Source organism: Cydia amplana, chromosome 1, assembly GCF_948474715.1.
Source record: "Cydia amplana chromosome 1, ilCydAmpl1.1, whole genome shotgun sequence".
NCBI lineage: Eukaryota > Metazoa > Arthropoda > Insecta > Lepidoptera > Tortricidae > Cydia > Cydia amplana.
In genome coordinates this window covers 24842665-24864168 of record NC_086069.1, presented here as the reverse complement: position 1 = coordinate 24864168, position 21504 = coordinate 24842665, and the positions used below count along the sequence as shown (strand labels likewise).

General features: G+C 38.3%; 1 protein-coding gene across 1 annotated transcript; it reads right to left on the bottom strand.

The window, feature by feature from the left end:
- Positions 1 to 227: 227 nt before the first annotated feature.
- On the bottom strand, positions 228 to 19788 carry LOC134651645 (uncharacterized). The gene is made up of 7 exons (XM_063506747.1): positions 19506 to 19788; positions 13019 to 13249; positions 11255 to 11383; positions 9090 to 9204; positions 2315 to 2493; positions 1786 to 1851; positions 228 to 427 (listed from the first exon to the last, which is right to left on the bottom strand). The coding sequence occupies exons 1-7, from the start codon at positions 19699 to 19701 to the stop codon at positions 336 to 338; spliced, it is 1008 nt and encodes a 335-aa protein (XP_063362817.1). The 5' UTR covers positions 19702 to 19788; the 3' UTR covers positions 228 to 335.
- Positions 19789 to 21504: the final 1716 nt, after the last annotated feature.

Sequence of the window (21504 nt, the reverse complement as noted above, 5' to 3'; positions counted from 1 at the left end):
GTAACAGAAGCAATAAGGAGTAACAAAGATACCTATAGATACCATTGTTACTCCTTATTGGAAAATCTTAAAACGGCTTTGATTGTTAAAAGACATGTTATTTCTTTCTAGCAGTGACAGTGGACATTATAAATCAAAAACTCAAAAATTTTAAGACATATTTTTTACCTAATAGACACTTTGTTAAATTTTGAACACAATTTTCATTACAAACATTGCATAACCATTCATAGAATAAATTAACAACAGTACCTACCTGATAAATAACAAAAATGCATATTTTAAAAACAGTCAGACAAATAGGGCTTAGTTATAATAAAACTTTGACATTATATTCAAACGAGTTTAAAGAGTTTTAAATATGAAACAGTCAGAAGTAGCACTGAAATAGTTAAGCTGTCGCGATGATCTCTCAGAGCGGGGCATTCTGTAATAAAAGATATTTAATCATACAGTCAAATGCATGTCATTTTAAATGTTTATGAGGAAAGGGGGCGATGTCACGTGACCGCTTGTCATACAAAGGTTGTACACCCCATTTTCCTCTCCGGAATCTCTGGTTATTAACATCATAAAAAAATATTTATACGTAAATTGATGTAAGTATACTTACCTACGAGTATGTTAACCACAACTATGCCCCTTCGTTTGTTTTTTTTTATAATTTTAATTATTATATGGCTTTTATACATGTGTATGCAATTTGGTTTTCGCTCCTACTCTCTAATCAATAAATCGCAAAAGTCAAACAAAGGGATGGGAACAACTTTGCCCCATTGTAAACCAAATGACTATTCCATAATGTCAATATCCACAGAGAAAAATGGGGACAAGAGGAAACCACAATCAAGGTACCTACATAAAAAAAATCTTGTAGCTAATGTAAATACATTAATAGGTACAAAAATAAGTATTCACCATTTCAGGTAGTAATATTTTTCATGTTATGTTTTATTATAGAAATAAAACAAGTTAAATATATCTCGAATTATTGACCTTCAGACAACATAATATATTATTACAAATAAAAATCGACTTAAACGTTTATCGTAATAGGATGTTTTTACTGGTGCGACGTATTTACGCCGCCGCGCCGCCGGTTGACTCTCGTATGAGACTGACTGACTGTATGATACTTTGACGTGTTAAAATTAGTTTTGGAGCTATAGACGGTGTCAGAAATAAAATTTCTCTTTTTATCTTATTACATAAAAGTCAGGTCCAAAAGGGTTAATATATCTATGACGTTGACCGTATCCAATAAACTGAAATTATAATCGAATGACCGTATAGACACGGATTCACGTATTTCTATCGTGCCGCATATCCACTATAGTACAAGTATTAGACTAAGAGCGTTTTCACATTGTCCGATCCGATATCGCATGTCGGATGACCTTTGGAGAAAAACAGCTGCTAGAAAATGCCCTATAGCATCAAATCCTTTTGTTTTTGCGGTAACGCTTTCTTTTAAATAACAAACAAAAATTAAATACAAACAATATAAAAAGATCGTATCTGTCGGATAATCCGACATTAGTAGCCTTGCCACGACTGCCTTAGCAGTGTCAAACTGACATATTTGCTAACGTCTGAGTAACTTACTTTCTTATCTTTCTATATATCTCGCTCACATTAATATGCGAGTACGAGCGAGTTGCATTGAAAGAAAGTTACGCACACGCTAGCAAATATGTCAATGTGAAACTGGTGGTAGCTGTATAGATAGCAAATCGGACAATGTGAAAACGCTCTAAGGGCTTAGAAATAACCATGTTTACTTACTATTAGTGTGCCTCTCCTGTGGTTTCACCACCTCAATAGCTGCACTGTAGGCCGTCGGCATTAAACCTGAAATAATTTGATACCTATATAATGTAACTCCTTCAATATACATCGTAATGCCGTGTTCAACATATCCGGACGCTTAAACCGATAGAAAAAATACCTTAGCTCATAAACTGTAATACAGTAGCAACACTCGCAACACATAATTGACAGTGGTCTGATAGTAGAGGGTGGTCCTGTCGCTTGTTTGCAGGGTCAGGAGACACACACTGTTCCTTGGACCGCACGACCTAGTCATCGACTCATCTTGGGTCACGAGACAAAGGGAGTAAGGAAAACAGACTAAGAGTAGTCCACTGTACTCACCAGGGTAGTACAGAGTGGTTTGATTATTAGTATAGTTAGCAGGCGGCAGAGTCAGGGAACACACAAACTGCTCCCAAGGTCGAGACAGCTCCAGTTTGAAGGACAGATAGAGATTGGAAGACACAGATAGCTGGGCGAAACGTTACTCCACCACACTCACCAGGGTAGTATAGCGTGGTTCGATTAGTAGTATAGTTGGCAGGCGGCAGGGTCAGGAGACACACGAACTGCTCCCACGGCCGAGATACGTCATCATCATGAACGACGGCAGTACTGGTGAGCGAGTACATGCCCCACGAGTCCATCTCGGTTCGGGTTTCCACCTGCTTTAATGGGTTTCTGCGGACAAAGAAATTAAGTAAGCACTGCGGCTTCATTTTCAATTATTCAACTTGCGTCTTTCTTTAATGCATAGCTAACATTTTGTTTGTGATTTTGGCAATCACCTCCGTGGTTCGAAGTCACATATACGGGTTGTAAACTGTACTTTTGCGGACTTCTTGGGATTGGATTAGTTTTATTTTTAGCTTTTTACTTCAAGAGCCAATTAAAACAAATTAATAATTTAGTAATAGTGATTTGTTTAAAATTTGGCTTTATATTATTATGTATGTGTTTGTTTTAGATTTTAATAATTTAGAATTTGATATTTTTTCGGTATGATGACTCTGTGTAATTTTTAGTTGAATAAAGGTTTAAATAAGATTTAATAATAGCAGAAGAGATGTAATTTAGTTATTTTAAAACACATGGCGCCGTACAGTACCATCTACTTCAGCTAACAAACTTGAGGCAAGATTTTCTGTTAGACTTTTTACATCTAAAGCCCTATTTACACGGTTGTAGAATTTGCATGCGATTTCCGTTACATTGCGATATTTGATCGATCAACTGAATTCATTGTTCTTTGTACTTATGTACTAGCAAATGTATCGAATATTGCTTGCAAGTTCATGAACCGTCTAAATGGGCCTTAATATATATAATGTATCTTTTCTTAGTATATACCTACTTTGAAGACTGTTGCCTAAGCAACAATCGTAAGTAAATTATGTCAACAGGGTAAAACATATTTCATTGAATCAAAAGTTATTATGTCGTAGGTGTTAATTAACCGGAAGCCATAATAAGGCACCGGTAATAGAGGCTTCGTATTTCTGACTATATTACATGCAAGTAAAAATATTGAATAATAATTTCTGGAGGCCGATTCAGATTGAACAACTTTTTTACGGCTCTTAACAGGTTTTGATACCTCATGGACGATCGTGTTAGTGATTAGCGCGCATATTTGTTTTTCCAGTAAAACAACAAATCAGCAAAAACCTATGGAATTAGTTATCGTTTTCATGATAAAGCGAGCACTATTTACTTACCCCATTATTCACAAACGCGCTACAAGCTACAAACCTCAATTAGCTAATAATCGTTTGTCATTTTGACTTATGTATTTGTAAGAAAGGGATAAAACAAAATTTAACTAAATCAAGCCCGTAGTTTTATGAATAAGGGGGTTAGTATTTTCTATAGATAGGTACAAGTTCTTATAGACATCTTATATTGCCCTATTGAAAAAAATATGGTTTTAACTCTTGGTCTTCCTACTACAGTTACTCGACTCCACTAGTGGGAGGAAAATATTACTAAATAACCTTCTCCTTTTCTGTAGTCTGTTAAAAAGACTTCTCTTTACTGAACCCGCTGCCAAAAATGACATTAATATTTAAGCTAATATATGATCTATATCGAAAAACTATGTAAATATACTTGGTCAACCAGATCTTGACAGTAGAAAAAGGCGGCAAATTTGAAAAATGTAGGTGCGAAGGGATATCGTCCCATAGAAAATTTGAATTTCGCGCCTTTTTTTACTGACAAGATTTGGTTGACCAGCTATAGGTATCGAAAGACTAAAATGATTAGGTAAATTATATGGTCATAACCCGGACGTAATCGAGAAATGATTGCGACAAGTAGGTACCTACTCATATTTAAACAAGACAATCATACGCCTACTCGTTAGGCGTAGGCAGCCTATCTACATCTAGAATTACTATATTATAAGAACCTACGTATTTACTTAATTAGTATACCTAAACTAAATCTAAAACAAAAACTGTTTCTTTTGTCATACAATATTTTATTAAGTAGGTTATACAAAAGCAACTAGGCCCTTAGCATTTACCTGGGATACAATTTCTAACTTTGTTGCCGATTCGTCTTTGATTCGCAGTTAGTTCGTTAGAAACGAGAGAAGGAGCTCACAAGTAAATAATAAAAAACCGGCCAAGTGCGAGTCGGACTCGCGCACGGAGGGTTCCGCACCATCAACAAAAAATAGAGCAAAACAAGCAAAAAAACGGTCTCCCATCCAAGTACTGACCCCGCCCGACGTTGCGTAACTTCGGTCAAAAATCACGTTTGTTGTCTGGGAGCCCCATTTAAATTTTTATTTTATTCTGTTTTTAGTATTTGTTGTTATAGCGGCAACAGAAATACATCATCTGTGAAAATTTCAACTGTCTAGCTATCACGGTTCGTGAGATACAGCCTGGTGACAGACGGATGGACGGACGGACGGACGGACGGACGGACAGACGGACGGACGGACGGACGGACAGCAGAGTCTTAGTAATAGGGTCCCGTTTTTACCCTTTGGGTACGGAACCCTAAAAAAGTTTTAAACTTCAAGCAGACTACGTTGTTTTTTCTTATAGAACAGCATTTTTATGAAGTATCTTAGGTTTAATGTGTACCTAGCCTATGAAGTCTGAGTAGGTATTAAGATTATTATTTTTTACATTACGGTGAACCAGTAGTTCTAAAATTTATGTAAGATCTGATTCATCTGATATCTGATAAGGTCCCTACGAGCATGTACACTTGCCTTAGGGCCTGTTTACATTTTGATTAGTGTTTAGTATGAGTTTATACATTTGCTACTAGACGCAAGTACTTCGGACGATCGATATTCGAAATGACATTGATATGTCATAGTTTTCAATTATTTAGTTGTTTTTTAGGGTTCCGTACCCAAAGGGTAAAAACGGGACCCTATTACTAAGACTCCGCTGTCCGTCCGTCCGTCCGTCCGTCTGTCCGTCCGTCCGTCCGTCCGTCCGTCCGTCCGTCTGTCACCAGGCTGTATCTCACGAACCGTGATAGCTAGACAGTTGAAATTTTCACAGATGATGTATTTCTGTTGCCGCTATAACAACAAATACTAAAAACAGAATAAAATAAAGATTTAAATGGGGCTCCCAGACAACAAACGTGATTTTTGACCGAAGTTACGCAACGTCGGGCGGGGTCAGTACTTGGATGGGTGACGGTTTTTTTGCTTGTTTTGCTCTATTTTTTGTTGATGGTGCGGAACCCTCCGTGCGCGAGTCCGACTCGCACTTGGCCGGTTTTTTATTATTTACTTGTGAGCTCCTTCTCTCGTTTCTAACGAACTAACTGCGAATCAAAGACGAATCGGCAACAAGTGCGTCCGTCTGTCACCAGGCTGTATCTCACGAACAATGATAGCTAGACAGTTGAAATTTTCACAGATGATGTATTTCTGTTGCCGCTATAACAACAAATACTAAAAACAGAATAAAATAAAGATTTAAGTGGGGCTCCCATACAACAAACGTGATTTTTGACCGAAGTTAAGCAACGTCGGGCGGGGTCAGCACTTGGATGGGTGACCGTTTTTTTGCTTGTTTTTTTTTTTGCTTGTTTTGCTCTATTTTTTGTTGATGGTGCGGAACCCTCCGTGCGCGAGTCCGACTCGCACTTGGCCGGATGTCCGTACAACAACGATATTAATTACTTTTATGAATAATAAAAAAAAAATTACTATTCCATTCAGTTTTCTTAAATGTAGGTAGGTTAGAGTCATACCCTAGTGGCATATTGTTAATCCCGTAACTAATTATTATTTGTGTCTTGTTTTCTGATTCATATAAATAAAATAAAACAATCAAAACGAGATACAATCTGTAGTTCGAATTTTCTTTGTCATACTTTTTGGTCGTTACGGCATTGCCTAAATATGTGCTAAAGTCCGTCAACCAAATCTTGTCAGTAGTAAAAGGCGGCAAATTTGAAAAATCGCGGGTTAGCAACACTGTGTTCGAATAATTCCAAAATGCGTGTCATCTGTGTTTTATCTGTGAAATGTGGATCGTGAACGACAGCCGTCACCTTATTTGTTTTCATTCTGAATAGTTTCTGTTTCAAGAGATATTTCTGCTGTCACCATTAAATACCAATACATTAAATAAGGATAAGCAAAGCTAAGGGGCCTACTAAGGGGGCTACTTACCTCAGATAAAGACATCCAACAAAGATGGAAGGAATACTATTCTCAGCTCCTAAATGAAACATACCCACACACACAGCCTATTCAACTAACGCCACAAACAGTAGGACCGATTCCGTGCATAACACCAGCCGAAGTACAAGCAGCTGTTAAGGCAATGGCAAACAACAAAGCTACGGGACCCGATAATATACCTGCTGAGTTGTGGAAGAAACTAGGGCCGGATGGTATAGCGTTCCTGACCAACATCTTTAATAAAATTCTGGCCAAGGGTATTCCAAAGGCGTGGAGGAAAAGCTACCTAGTCCCATTCTACAAAAATAAGGGAGATATCAGGCTGTGCGGCAATCACCACGCAATTAAATTAATATCGCACACCCTTAAAATATGGGAACGAGTAATAAACAGGAGACTGCTTGAACTCACAGAGGTCACAGAAAACCAGTGCGGCTTCGTCGCAGGAAAGTCGACCACGGACGCCATCCATACCATAAGAATCTTAATGGAAAAGTATCGGGACAGAAAGACTGATCTACATATGGTGTTCATCGACCTAGAGAAAGCCTTCGACCGAGTTCCAAGAGACTTGATTTGGCGGGCATTACGAGCACATAACGTACCAGAATATTACATCAGCGTTGTCAAAGACATGTACAAGGACGTGACAACAAGAGTACGTTGCCCGGCTGGTGTAAGTGATGAATTCGAAGTTAAGGTTGGAGTTCACCAGGGCTCAGCGCTGAGCCCCTTGCTCTTTAATCTAGTAATGAACCATCTAACCGCGAAGCTGCAACGGCCGCCCCCCTGGGACCTGCTTTACGCTGACGATATAGCACTCGTCAGTGAAAATGCGGAACACCTACAGCAAATACTGGAGCAATGGAGAGTCGCGCTAGAGGAAGCCGGACTGCGAATCAGCAAACAAAAGACCGAATACGTACACTGTAATTTCAGCGGCAATAGCAACAGTAACACAATTAGTCTTGAAGGCACACCCCTGAATAGGGCCGACTGTTTCAAATATTTAGGCTCAGTCATCACCACCGATGCAACTATCGACGCAGACATAACACAGCGAATTAACACAGGATGGGTGAAATGGAAAGAGCTAACAGGAGTGTTGTGCGACAAGAGAATGCCTGTACACATTAAAGGCAAAGTCTATAAAACGGCCGTACGACCAGCTCTAACGTATGGCGCCGAGTGCTGGCCCCTCAAAAAGCAACAAGAGAATAGACTACATGTTGCTGAAATGAGGATGTTGCGCTGGGCTGGAGGTGTGACGCTGCTAGATCGCATCCGAAATACCCTCATCCGTGGTAGCTTCAGGGTAAAACCGATCCAAGAGAAGCTAGTGGAAGGCCGACTTAGATGGTACGGGCATGTAATGCGTCGCCCACCCGAACACATGACCCGACAAGTACTCGAGATGTTTCCGGCGCCAACAAGAGGAAGAGGGCGACCCCGCCAAGCATGGATAGCTACCATAAATAAAGACATGAAAGATGCAAATGTCACATCTGAGACAACCCGGGACAGAGCGTCCTGGCGAAGAAGGACTAGGAGAGCCGACCCCAAATGATGGGATAAGGCTAGGGAGAGAGAGAGAGAGAGAAAGCTAAGGGGCCTACAATGTACAATCATGCTCGTTGATGGTAAACATTACTAAAAATTGAGGTTATGACAAGTACATACTGGAAGAACTCTTTCGAACTTTTAAGATTATGTTCAGTTTTTTTGTTTTAGGGTTAAAAGGCATAAATAAAATTAAAACGTATGCCTAAATCTATCCAACAAGACCATAAATTGTGTCCTGGAAACCGTCCATAGGCCCACATGTCTAATATTTTCAGCAATCGGTTGTGACTATTTACAAAGATGCAATAGAATACTACAGAGTATTATGCTTTGTTGAAGTAACCCGGTAACATTGGTAACTTCATTATATTTTTTCAATTAATGACCTGAATTATAGTGTAAGCTAAAGTGACCCTTATCTTATTTACCTTTAAATTAAATAAACACCCAAATATCAGTTGTTTTATTTTTAATATGTAATCCTATTGTACAATATATACCAATCAAAAAAATTACACAGGTATGTCATATGAGTACACTAATTTACATTAACAAGTGGCATATTATATTGTAAATAACAAATATATGCACTATCTAATTATCTGCATTTTGATATGATTTTATTTTAGTAAACATAGAAGACATAGATAGGGAACAAAGAGAATATAAGCACTACGATAGGGAGTTGTTTTTGATATCTTCAAATTTGTTCATCATTTTGATTAACATTGTTTTAACATCGCTTTTAAATTGTCCGTCCAAGTTTCAAATTTTTTCAATAAACCGCGAGTGACAATTTGAATTGACGTACGCAGGGCGCGCTCAGCGGAAAAAAAAATCTTTTGGTTCGATGTACATTGCTGCTATTCTTAGCGCAATACTGCTCTTTGAGTGTTGCCCTACTTTAGTTTGCTTTACATTGCTACTGACAAGATTTGGTTGACGGACTATAGCATAGAGAGTTACAGAGGCTTCTGGGACGGAACTTTTAGCAACAAGTGACAGCGGTTTTCTCATGGCATAAATGTACAAGTGTATAACTCACCCTTTAGAGAGTATTGTCATGCTCGGTCTGGGATACAAATCCTCCGCGGCGCATGTGAGTGTCACTAAGAACACGTATTTTTTCTCCTGTACGAAGTGGAAATTTTTGCCTGGACCTGCAAATATATATACAATATTATGTTACTTATGTTCATACCCCGCAACGCAGCTAGCAAAACCGTAGCATATGACAGTTTTGTGTCAGGGTTGGCGATTATGATGAAACATTTTGCTTTAACTTTATTGTATGTAAGATTAATAAAATTGATCGAGAACCTTGTTGACCCTCTTCCGATATAACCCGGTTCAATTTACTGTCAAATAATATAAATTAACAGGTCAATGTCAATATTAGATGCGTCTCAATGTATCTGTTATTTTGTTTATAAAATCACGTTTTTTTTCGCATTTATTTCAAATATTAACATGGAATTTTTATTGCTTGATAATATTGGTGTGTTTGAAAACAAAGAAAATATATTTTTTGTACTTTAGTTTATGCGTAGTAGTGATAACCCTGACGTACAACTGCTACAGATTTGCTAGCTCGGTTGCGAGGTATGCTTATGTTCCATAATTATAATGAATGACCGAAAGGAAAAGAGTTGGAAGGAAACCTAACAGTTTAACGTATTACGGACGCACGGACTAAAGTAACGTTGCCAGCCTAGGCCGGCAATGTTGTATGATAATCTATTATAAACACGTCTACTTAAAGCTCTCGCAACGATATCTTTCGTTGTCTTTTATCACACTCAAATTCTCTTGACTCAACTCAACATTTTCTTGCATTTTACAATTAAATAAGACAAGATGTAATACACCTAATTTATTTATAGGGACTTAAGTATCTTCATAATACCATCTACAATAGCATGTAAATGTAATAAATGGGCCCTTCAAAGGATATCGATAAACAGTAAAAACTTGTATTATCCATTTGATTATCATCGAGAAAGAATGGATGTCGTAACATTTCCATATAGAAATAATCAGGAGGGTGCAGAAAATTTATTAGTTATGTGTCTAGGAGACATGTAAATCGAGTCTATTTGACTTGAGAAAATAATAGATGGAGACGTGACTATGATAGTATTTATTTAGATCTCTATTGTTATAAGTCCTACTATACGATAAAATTTTAATAGACCGTGTCATAAAACGAATTGAAAAATTTGACATTTTGGCAGTAAAAACATATGGTATCCACGTCACCTTCTGCCTATTTCACCAGTCAAATGTTATTTTTAGCCATTCTTTCACAGTTTCTATTGCATCGTACTGCGCCGTGCTACTATTTTCCATTGGGCAACATAGGTATTCGTAGTAGAAAGGAAAAAGCGTGCATAGAAAACAAACGCGCTCCATTATGACTCGGCAAAATGTGAAAAGCTTTTTAAAGTTAAAAGAAAACAACATACTAGGTAGGTACGTTAATAATATTCTTTCGCGATAGAAGTGGGAATGGAAAGTACTGGCACAGCCAAATTTTATTCATGGTGTCGCGGGGGTGTGTTTTAGTTCCTGGAGTGTTGCAGATTGATCAGTGACGCTGGATCGATGGCCAGGCAGAGCAGCGTGCAATCGTGCATATGCTTTTGATGCGTATCCAACCAAAGGATTTTCACTTAGTACCACAAGGCATATGTACGTTTTGCATAAATTTCGAATTATTTTATTTATTAAAGTTTACCCATAAGTTAACAGTATAACACCAAAGCACTTATGTACACATCATTAAAATTCAAAATTTAATTAAAATTCAAAAATTTTAAAATATTAATATAACAATTTTTGTTTATATTATGCGGAAAAGCTTAGAGGAGTGCACAGCAAAGGTCATCGTTTAGAAAATGTGATTTTCAAAAAATTATAGGGTCCAACCAGAGCCTTAAAAGGTTATTTGGCTTGACAGAAAAAAATCACGATAACATGTCCAATTTTCATTTATTTTCAGTTGTATATTCCGTGAAAGATTTCGCGCGGCCATATCTTTTGTTTGCTTCTTATTTCCTGCCTTTACGCCCTTTCTTAACATATTCACTGCCAAGAACACGTATGTATGTTCATTTTGTACTGGAAACTGGGCGCCCGGCACCGAAAGTGTTAGCAGCGGACGCTATTAGGAGCGTGTGTTCCGTGGCCTTTAGGTAAAACTATACTCACTGTAGACGAGCATGGAGCTGGTCTCACGATCCTCCTCCTCAAACGTGGACACCACGCACGTGTAGTTCCCACTCAGGTGTGTCGACGGGTTCAGGATTTTTATGGCTCTGTACGCTTGCAGCGGTTCCTCTAGAAAAGAATATATCTGAAGGGCGAGATATCACTAAGTGTAAGGCCTGAGTAGACGCTCGAAGCGGAGCGTTCGGCAGGGCGTACAGCGTGGCGTCGGAGTCAGCAGTAATTTGAGCAGCGTGCACTAAGGCCGCTCCTATACGTTTGCATTTGTTTAACATGCACGCCGCACGCCTCGCCCCGCTGCACACTCAACTCGAGTGTCCACTCAGGCCTTACATTAATAAGGGTGGTTATCTGTCCAATTTGTTTGTCCAATCTCATGGCGTCTCTTCCTCTCTCTCTCAAGCAAAATGTGAGACAAAACACACACTGGACAAAGAATTTGGACAGGTGGAATACCACCCTTAGGAAAGCGCACGTTGTTAACGCACTGTCAGCGTGAGCTACACGCGCTATAGGTTCGTAGCCGATAGCAATTTTCTGCTTTATAGCGAGAAGTTCCTACGAACAGAGAACCCGCCTAACGGGTCGCCGACAGTTAATGTAATAACAGAGTCACTGACAGTGTAAAAACTGACATTTACGCTATCGAGAACGTAATTTACTTTCTATACATCTCGTTTGCACTAATATGCGAGTACGAGCGAGATGTATAAAAAGTAAATTACGTTCTCGACGGCGTTTATTTCAGTGACAAACTGATGGTAGCCGTACAGCTCATAATGTGTAAAAGATCATTATCTGTCAGTGTCAAATCTGTAATTTTTTCCTAGTTCTAGTAACGTGACTTGACTTGACCAATGTCAAGTGAATCTGTCAATACAGATCATATCCATAACAAATTCAGTTCAATTTCATGACATGATTACAATCAGGATACGCCTCCTGGTACTCGGGGCAAACTACGAATATCAATTATAATAGAGGAGGCTATTATAGTTGACCTAGAGTGATCTCAAGTGCAAAGCCCCAGACCTAAGGGGCATATTTAATAAGTAGGTATATTAAGTCTAGTAACTCCTATCGATTTGTGTTATTTCTGATTCGACTGGTATCAAGTGGGTTGTAATCATGTACCTAATAACTTAAAATTGTGCGTAGTTCAGAACTTCGAGTAAACACTAATAATACCAAAACTATTGAGTAAATAATACACAAATAAATATCGGCCTGGGCATGTCTAGCCTCAAACTAACTTTTTGAGTGGAAAAAACTTCGGTGACATTGTAATTTTATATAGTACTATCGGGGACAAGGTAATCTAATGAATGATACACCAATCCTGCAATAAAAAACGAAACCTTATTACGGTTCACTGACATCGTCTTGAAGAATCAATAATAATAATGATGCTTGTAATATTTTCAGCTTCGTAAGGTATAAAATCAGATGTATAAAAACCATCTGCAATTTAATGACGATACCTAACAAGAATGGACAAGACTTATTATTAGAGCATATTACCAAATTGTAATCGCTATAAAAATCAGATTTCTCAAAGCAGAGACGCTTTCCAGATAGATTTTCGTACCCGCCTGTGGCTATCTCAATTGCACGCGCATAATTATATTGCAAACCCGCCCATGATGCCGCTTGTCAATATCACTGTGCGAGATTGACAGCAATATAATTATGCGCGTGCAATAGAGATAGCAATAGGCGTCTCTTCTTTAATAGGTTGATACTCACCAGATATTCTAAAGTTGAGATCGACCTTCCCTTTCAACAGGCCTATGACCTGCGGCCGCATAGGCGGTATCCACTGGTACACCAGCCCCGAGGCTCCGTTGAAGAACCACTTCATCATGAACCCCGGCAGCAGTTCTGGGGCGTCGTGCTCGCAGTCCAAGATAACGTGGTCGGTGCCGATCTCGACTAGGGACGGTACTTCTAGACGCTTTATGTTGACTGCTACACATTCTGAAACAGGCATTTCTTATAGTACAGTCGCCATCAGATATATCGGAGCGGCTAAGGTGCTCACAAATATCAGAACACGCCCCTATTGTCTGGGCGTTAGAGAGCGTGTTCAAATATTGTGAACACCTTGGCCGCTCCGATATATCTGGTGGCGACTGTACAACTTGTGACCAAGTCCGTGTGGTATTTGCCTACTCATTCTTGGCATTGTTATGGAAGTTTCAAGCTGCCATTTTACTCCTTTAGATGATGATATCTGGGGTAAAAAGTATGTTAACTCAAGTAGGTATGCATGTTTGTGTACGAATATTTTTACCCTCGACTGAACGGAGATAGTATATAGGTATAGCATTCAGGATGTGTGGTTGTTTGTTTGTGTGTTTGTACAAACAAATGAATGTTCTCTTTAATGATTGTTGAATATTGTTTTCCACAATTTGAATCTAGTTGAATATTGTCTTCCAAGATTGGTATCACGTGTCGGTTCTTAGATAGGATAGGATTATTAAATTATAGGCATCGTGTCAGTGAATTCATATTCATATTCAGTCTTGTTAAGTATTTCAATCAAGCCACTATATTACTTATTCAAATAAGGCTATTTCCTTAACAATGCCTAGTATTCCCTACATTAACATTCTAAAGGTAACATTCCATTTCTGACCGCAGCTGCACTACTGGTACTGAACGCGTCGCTTTTACTGTCAATTTCCATAGTAAAATGAACAGTAGTGCAGCTGCGGTTGGAAATGGACTGTCACCTTAACATTACTCATTCCAAACGCAATATCTTATTCCCTATCATCTGGTGTCTAAGTACCTAGTCACCCGAGCCTAACACAAACAAAATAATCAATACCATTCTAGTATGCAAATTGAACACTTAGTCTGATGATGATGCTCAGGTATTCGTCTTCATATCGGGCGATATTCACGCTCATGAATAACGCATTTTCGTGAACATGATGTATCACTGTCCCGGCTCTTAGGGAAATTGGACTGTGCTGAAATCGCATGTCGACTCGGACAGCCATTTGTGTTACTAGAATACATTTCTGGTAAAAATGTAATTTTAGCAAGGACTAAGCATTCGTCACAAAACGAATCAAATATGGCCAAACTCGAAGGTTCTATTCCGCAGCGGTCCACTGCTTTCTAGCTTCATTATCACATTAGTTCCAATGGGACCAAATTATTGTATTGCTCTTTGGATTACAACTTGCAATTATTTTGTATTTACTGTATATTTTTAGTCGTCATTTTAATCATTTCTATTTAGTTCAAACTGAAGATGAATTGTTGAACTTGTTAAAATTGCGCAACTATTTATTATACATAATAAACACGGAGGGTCGAACTTTTATAATATTTTTTAACTTGGCTTGTAGCATATATGTATTATCCACTTAAATATTTACGTTGTTGAAAGTATAATAATATTAGCATTTTGTAACAAAAATAATTACCTGCATCGTTTACACATAGTCTAGTCTAGCTAGTTGTATGTGTACCTACAGTCTCGAACTTTCAACATTCAAATTAACCGAACCAAATATGCATGTTTAAAATTAATAACGTGTATTAACGGTTAGTTTCTAATGTCGAAAACCTTCGGATAATTCCGAAAAGGGACCTTATTATGATGGAATTTCGGGTGTTTTTTATCTGATTTTCGAAATGGTCCGACATACGAAAATACATCTTACTCTAGTACAGTCAAATGTAAAAATATGGATGCTCAAATCATGTCTCATAACTCTTATGTCAACGAATTAAGAACTATGGGACATATCTTTGAGTAATTTGTCTACACCCATATCTTTACACTTGACTGTACTAAGGTGGGAAGGGGTCCACAGTTGCCTCAAAAATGCCTCCGTGTTATTGTTAACACCCATGAGCCGAGAGTTGCAAAAAATATTTCATTAAAAATAATATGCTAACTTTACCATGCATATACATTCTTGAAATCGGGTTATTTGTCAAAAAACACATCGAGATGTTCGAATTTACAAAAAGTGAGCGCCGTCGAAATAACTTAGTTCTTCCGCCTCATAGAATACATATGTATAAGGTCGGGCCATACTATAGGTGCACATATACAAATATATAATAAGCTCCCAATAGATATAAAGAACGAGACCAAATTCAATGTGTATAAGAAAAGGCTGAAGAATTTCTTAACCTCTAAAGCCTACTACTCAGTCGAAGAGTTTATGACAGATACAAATTTATGATTTGACTTAGAAAATACGCCTTTGCTTGTTTATTATTAAAAATGTGTTAATTACTTTTAAATAAATTATAACTAGATATAAGATTAATTTGCAATGCCCTACCAGGGCGCCATGTGTTCCACACATTTTATTGTAACAACTTTATTATGTACCATGGTTCGCAATAAATGATTCTGATTCTGATTCAGTTTAAAAACTTCTACGCACGATGTCGCGTGCAGAGCCTAGTCTTTTTAATAAACTCCATCGTTCTTTGTTCGAATTAATTGTATCGTATGTACCTACCTAAAATTGAGTTGAAAGTATACATAAAGCCCTCGACAAGTGATGTATGTACATAGAGGTACGGGACGTACATAAAGGTTAAACCTTTAATTAAATTTTAAACTCGATTCATATAAACTTTGACAACCGGTAAGGCTTGTACGTTTCCCACGCATGTTAATTAATTATTTTGTTTCAGTTAAAAATGTTAAAATTCAACGAATCGCATTGAAAGGTCAGTTTTATTTTATACCTATTAAAAAATTATCAAGAATATATCTGTAATTCTGTACGAGTGATAACATAATTATATTCTCGCTTCTTAACACGATTTCCTATTGCGTTTTAATCTGATTCCGAGAATAGAGATGTTCTATATTGAATGCCTCATATATAATCAGATAAAAATCTATCTAGTAAGTAAATAGCCAGTTGCAAAATCAATTAAAATGAAGAAAAGAGGCCCTCGGCCATCTGGGCACACTGTACCACAGAATAAATAATAGTACTAAGTACAGAAGACTCACTCTCTAACAAAACGCGTCTGTTATGATCAGCACAGATATGGCCGCTAGGTGGCAACAGCGCAACGCGCGGCTTATGGCTTTCCCCAGAATTGGGGCCGAACGGATGTACTTTTAGCTACCTGTAGCAAAGCGACGAAATCGCGGAGTGAGACACTCCTGACTGTACGGAGATTTAAAAATAGTTTTTTATAGGTAGGTAGGCATCTTTTATTATAAATATGTAGTTGTTTCAATATGCTACTAAGACTGCTAAGTACAAAAACTGTAATTGAGGATTGCAGATACTTTTGGTGCGTTGTTAAGGTAAGATATAATATGACTCAATATTACTGTTGTATATTACTCTTGTAGATAGCGTTTTTGATGCTGACACGAAGAAGGATGACTTGAAGTTACTCATCGGAGATACGCAATTACCAACTGTCGACCAATTTAAATACTTGGGTTCTGTGATAACCAATGACGGGAAGATAGACGGCGATATCACCCATAGAACAACATCGGGATGGCTAAAGTGGCGGCAGCTGACAGGCGTAATGTGCGACAGAAAGATGCCAATCAAAATCAAGGGCAAAATGTACAAAACTGCTATAAGACCTATGATTTTGTACGGATCTGAATGTTGGGCAACCAATAAGAACCATCTTCAGAAACTACATACCACGGAGATGCGTATGTTGCGCTGGTCAGGTGGCGTAGTCACACTAATGGATAAAATCAGAAATAGTTACATAAGAGGAAGCTTCAAGGTGGCACCTATAGCTGAGTAAATAAAAGAAAAACGCCTTCGATGGTACGGGCACGTACAGAGACGCCCTGAGGACTACATAGTCAAGCTTGCCCTTCAATTGCCGACGACGTGGAAAGGACACGGAAGACGACCTTCCACTTGGTTGACGACGATCGAAAAAGACCTTAAAGAAATGAACATTGAACGTCGACAAAGACACCACACAGAATCGTGTACAGTTGAGAAGAAGGACAAGGAGGGCCGACCCCAAGTAGATGGGAATAACGGTCGAGGAATATATATATATTACTCTTGTAGATATTTGTCTACAAGACATTCAATCAATGCTAAGCAGTCAATAACAAAGCAATGCTCAAATTGGCGGGAGCACTGCCGTGCCCCCAGATAGCAGGTTGGTAATAAGGTAAGTAGATGCAGTAATGGGATGGGATGGCTAACGATATCGAAACCTGATGACCCGTTATTAACCATCTATGTATATTATACATATACCTACCTATATAGTGTAGTTTTATAGAGTCGGCAGTGATTCTGCCCGCTAAATAACTTAGTTAATTGCCACTAAGGGCCATGTATTTAAGTGACGAGCGCGAATATTTGTTCTATTAATTTATGTTTTTAATCAGACAAGGTTTTGCGTCGACTTTTTTTTATCCGTACGGAAAATAAACCGTATATGTACAATCAGCATCAATAGCAGCGGATGAAACAACGCGCCAAAAGTATCTGCCACTATCGAATACTTTTCCAAATAAAGATATATACCTATCACTACATTACGCGTTCAAATCTATTTGCCACAGGCTAATTTTATTGTTCCACATAGAGAGACTTTATAAATTTTTGTTAACTTAGTGTAAGGACTGAGTGGACGCTCGAAGCGGAAGCGTTGGGCGGGGCGTGCAGCGTGGCGTCGGGCTCACAAGTGATGTGAGCAGCGTGCACTAAGGCCGCTCCTATACGTTTGCATTTGTTTAACATGCACGCCGCCCGCCCGGCCCCGCCCCGCTGCAGCTGCACGCCCAACCAGGCCGCGTAGCCAACGTGTCAATCGCTAACGCTGCGATCGAAACGCAACTGTCACTGTCGCTCTAATATGGAAGAGTGATAGAGAGACACAAAGCGTTTCGATAGCGAAGCGATAGCGATTGTCACCTTGGCTAGGCCGGCAGGCGTGTATCTCTCCGCGACTTCGTCGCTTTGCTACAGGTAGCTAAAAGTACATCCGTTCGGCCCCAATTTTGGGGAAATCCATAAGCCGCGCGTGGCGCTATCGCCACCTAGCGGCCATATCTGTGCTGATCGTAACAGACGCGTTTTGTTAGAGAGTGAGCCTTCTGTACTTAGTACTATTATTTATTCTGTGGCCCAACTCGAGCGTCCACTTACTTATTTTATGATACTATTTTTAAATAGTTTTACGCCTAGTCTGTTACTCTACTTTTGATGCAGACTGTACATCTGAGTAGGTATTTATAATTATAAGTAGGTATGTACAGGTATCGTCACCGTCTCCTATAACATAACAATTACTATTCATATGTCATAAAAATGGTGAAAAAATTTCATTATTCCCCAAAAAAAAGATTTAACTCGTACCCGCCACGCACTGAAAATACTCTCAAAACGCTCTGTTTACATTTCAGTGCTCATGAAGTGGTTGTTATAAACAGCCAATAGTCATAGGAAATGACCGCGACATGAGACCTTTTCAATGTAAGCACTAGTATAAAAACAACAGCATATTGGGCCAGGGCGGCTATATCACTGAGCAGCTTTATTTATGTGAAAAGTTTCTCTGCGGCTTAAAGCCTGCATTTGTTTCTGAAATTCCTACGTATTATAATGACTGTGGTAAAATAATGGGCAAGTTTTATAAATGATCCTTTTCGCTGAAATGACCGTTTAAATATCCATCCGAACAAATATTCGGTTTCGGTCAGTTTCGGCGAAAAATCATGGGAATTTTAATATAAATACGTTTCTAGCGTAATAAAATAGTTCATAATATTATTATCAATTTTATTTGTGATTATTTATGACATAATATTTTATTATCTCAAGTCTAATATGGTAGTTACAATAGCTACGACATCAATTTCAGTTTATAATTTATATATTTAATAATAATAATTTGATTAGTTCCCTCGTTGTTCAAATATGGTGTCTCAATACGAATATTCTAAACGTTGATGTGTTCAAAACGCGAAAGTTTTAAATATTAGATATCTTTTTATCTCACTAATCCCATTGGCTAGATATCAGGCAGGCAAAAATCGATCTCTTAGTTTTGTTTTGTTATTTTCAAAGAGCCTGTTCAGATGCATAGGTATTATTATTTTATAAAGAAAGTGTATTCTATAAAACATTTCAGAATTAAATGAAATAAACAAAATTTAAAACCAAAAATCAGCCCCCACGCCATTTTCGCCGACACAAACAATCAAAAACACATCACACTTAAAACAAATACGCACTTGAGCACAGAACCAGCACCACCAACTTCGCCGAATTCATTTCAATAGTCCGATCAAACAAGTTCAACAAGTCGGGCCAAGTCGGACAAGTCGTGACAAGTTGGAACTTGGAGCGTTTGCAGGACGCCTGACCGCGCCAGCCGAGTCGGTCGGACTGAAAACTTTCTGAGAACACTTGGCTTTGACAGGGACGCATGCGTGCTGAAAAGTTTCAGCTGTGGCTGAAGCGAAGATTAATGGTTATGATATATTATTCTACTTTTACACGGTAACATTTGAGTCGTGAATGATATTTTTGTAACAATTATTATCACTGGTAGATTTTTATTAACTCGTGTTTATTTTATTTTACTTAAGTTTTGTTTGGATAATTTTTTCTACATTTTTGGTCACCCTAAGAGCGCTTTCACATTGTCCGATGCGATATCGGATGTAGCATCCTACATTCACGTAGTCAAGCCAAGGGGGCGCCATCTTTAGCGGCTACGCACACTATAACAAACATTATGCCTACACATACGCACCCAAACAAATATTATCACCTACAGCTGCTGACGAGGGAAAGGGAGGGAGGGAAAGAGGGGGAGGGGATGGCTGAAATTATCGGAAGCGCCTTTCCGATATCGGATGTCGGAAGGCCGCTATAACAACAAATACTAAAAACAGAATAAAATAAAGATTTAAGTGGGGCTCCCATACAACAAACGTGATTTTTGACCGAAGTTAAGCAACGTCGGGCGGGGTCAGTACTTGGACGGGTGACCGTTTTTTTGCTTGTTTTACTCTATTTTTTGTTGATGGTGCGGAACCCTCCGTGCGCGAGTCCGACTCGCACTTGGCCGTTTTTTTTAGTAATTATGATTTATTTAATGAAAAATTTTACTTCCATCCGACATCCGATATCAGTCGGACAATGTGAAAACGCTCTCACGCCACATCAGTTTTCGCATTTGTCTTATTAATTCAAGGCTCGGAAAAACGCCCGTCATTTTGGAAACATAACGCTGTTCCGTACAACGTACAACAGAGACTTTCTTATACCAATGATAATTATGAAATATGCCCCAATGACGTCCGTAGACTGTGAACAAACATTTTAGTCTCATAAATGGGTCTTAAATTATTGTTATACCGCGGTATTCGGAAAACAAGATCCGTTCTAGACTAGAGAACGATACGATATGTACTAGATACGTTGTAGTTTACATTTCAACTAGTTCTCTTTTGCAGCTCAATTCGGGCAAAAATGTCACTTTTACGTTAAAATATCGTAATAATATCTTGTGGGAAATCGTTCAAGAGTAACTTCAGAATCGCGGAAATGTCAAATTTGACAGGCTAGATCTTAAAATTATCGTTATCGTATCTTGGTGATGTCTAATAGATGTCTAGTTCAAAATCCGAATCGGGCCCATAGTTTCATTTAAAATGACGGGCATTTTTTCCAGCCCTGCTTATTATAGATATTCTATTCGACCAATTAGGTAATTACTGTCTGGATTTACAATGTTATCAGAAAGTCAGGTCTCCGAATCAGGCCAGTAGGGTGTCCATATATATCAGCACATTAAAAAAATATACTGATATGTGCCTTATTGAAAGGGAAACGTATTCGCTCGTACGTTTTAAGGTGTAAATGGGCGACGTAATGATTAATTGCTTAAATTTGATTCAAATACGAGTTTATTGACTGTCGCTAATTTCTTTTTCCCTTTGCTATCAATTAATCTCACAGTAATTTACCATGTTTAAATAATATTTATTTAGCACCCTATAATCAGTACTCGTTTTCTACCACTAGCCTTCCACCTTGATATTTTTATCTCTATATTGATATCAATAACATATTAGAGTTCGATTTTTAAAGTTTTAATGAGCCTCCAGTCGAGCTCTAACCACCATCGTGCAGATATTCTCTGGTACGACTGCTACGAGAGCTACGCCTCCGTAGCACAGAATAAATAAACTACTAGGTAAAGAAGACTCACTCTCTAACAAA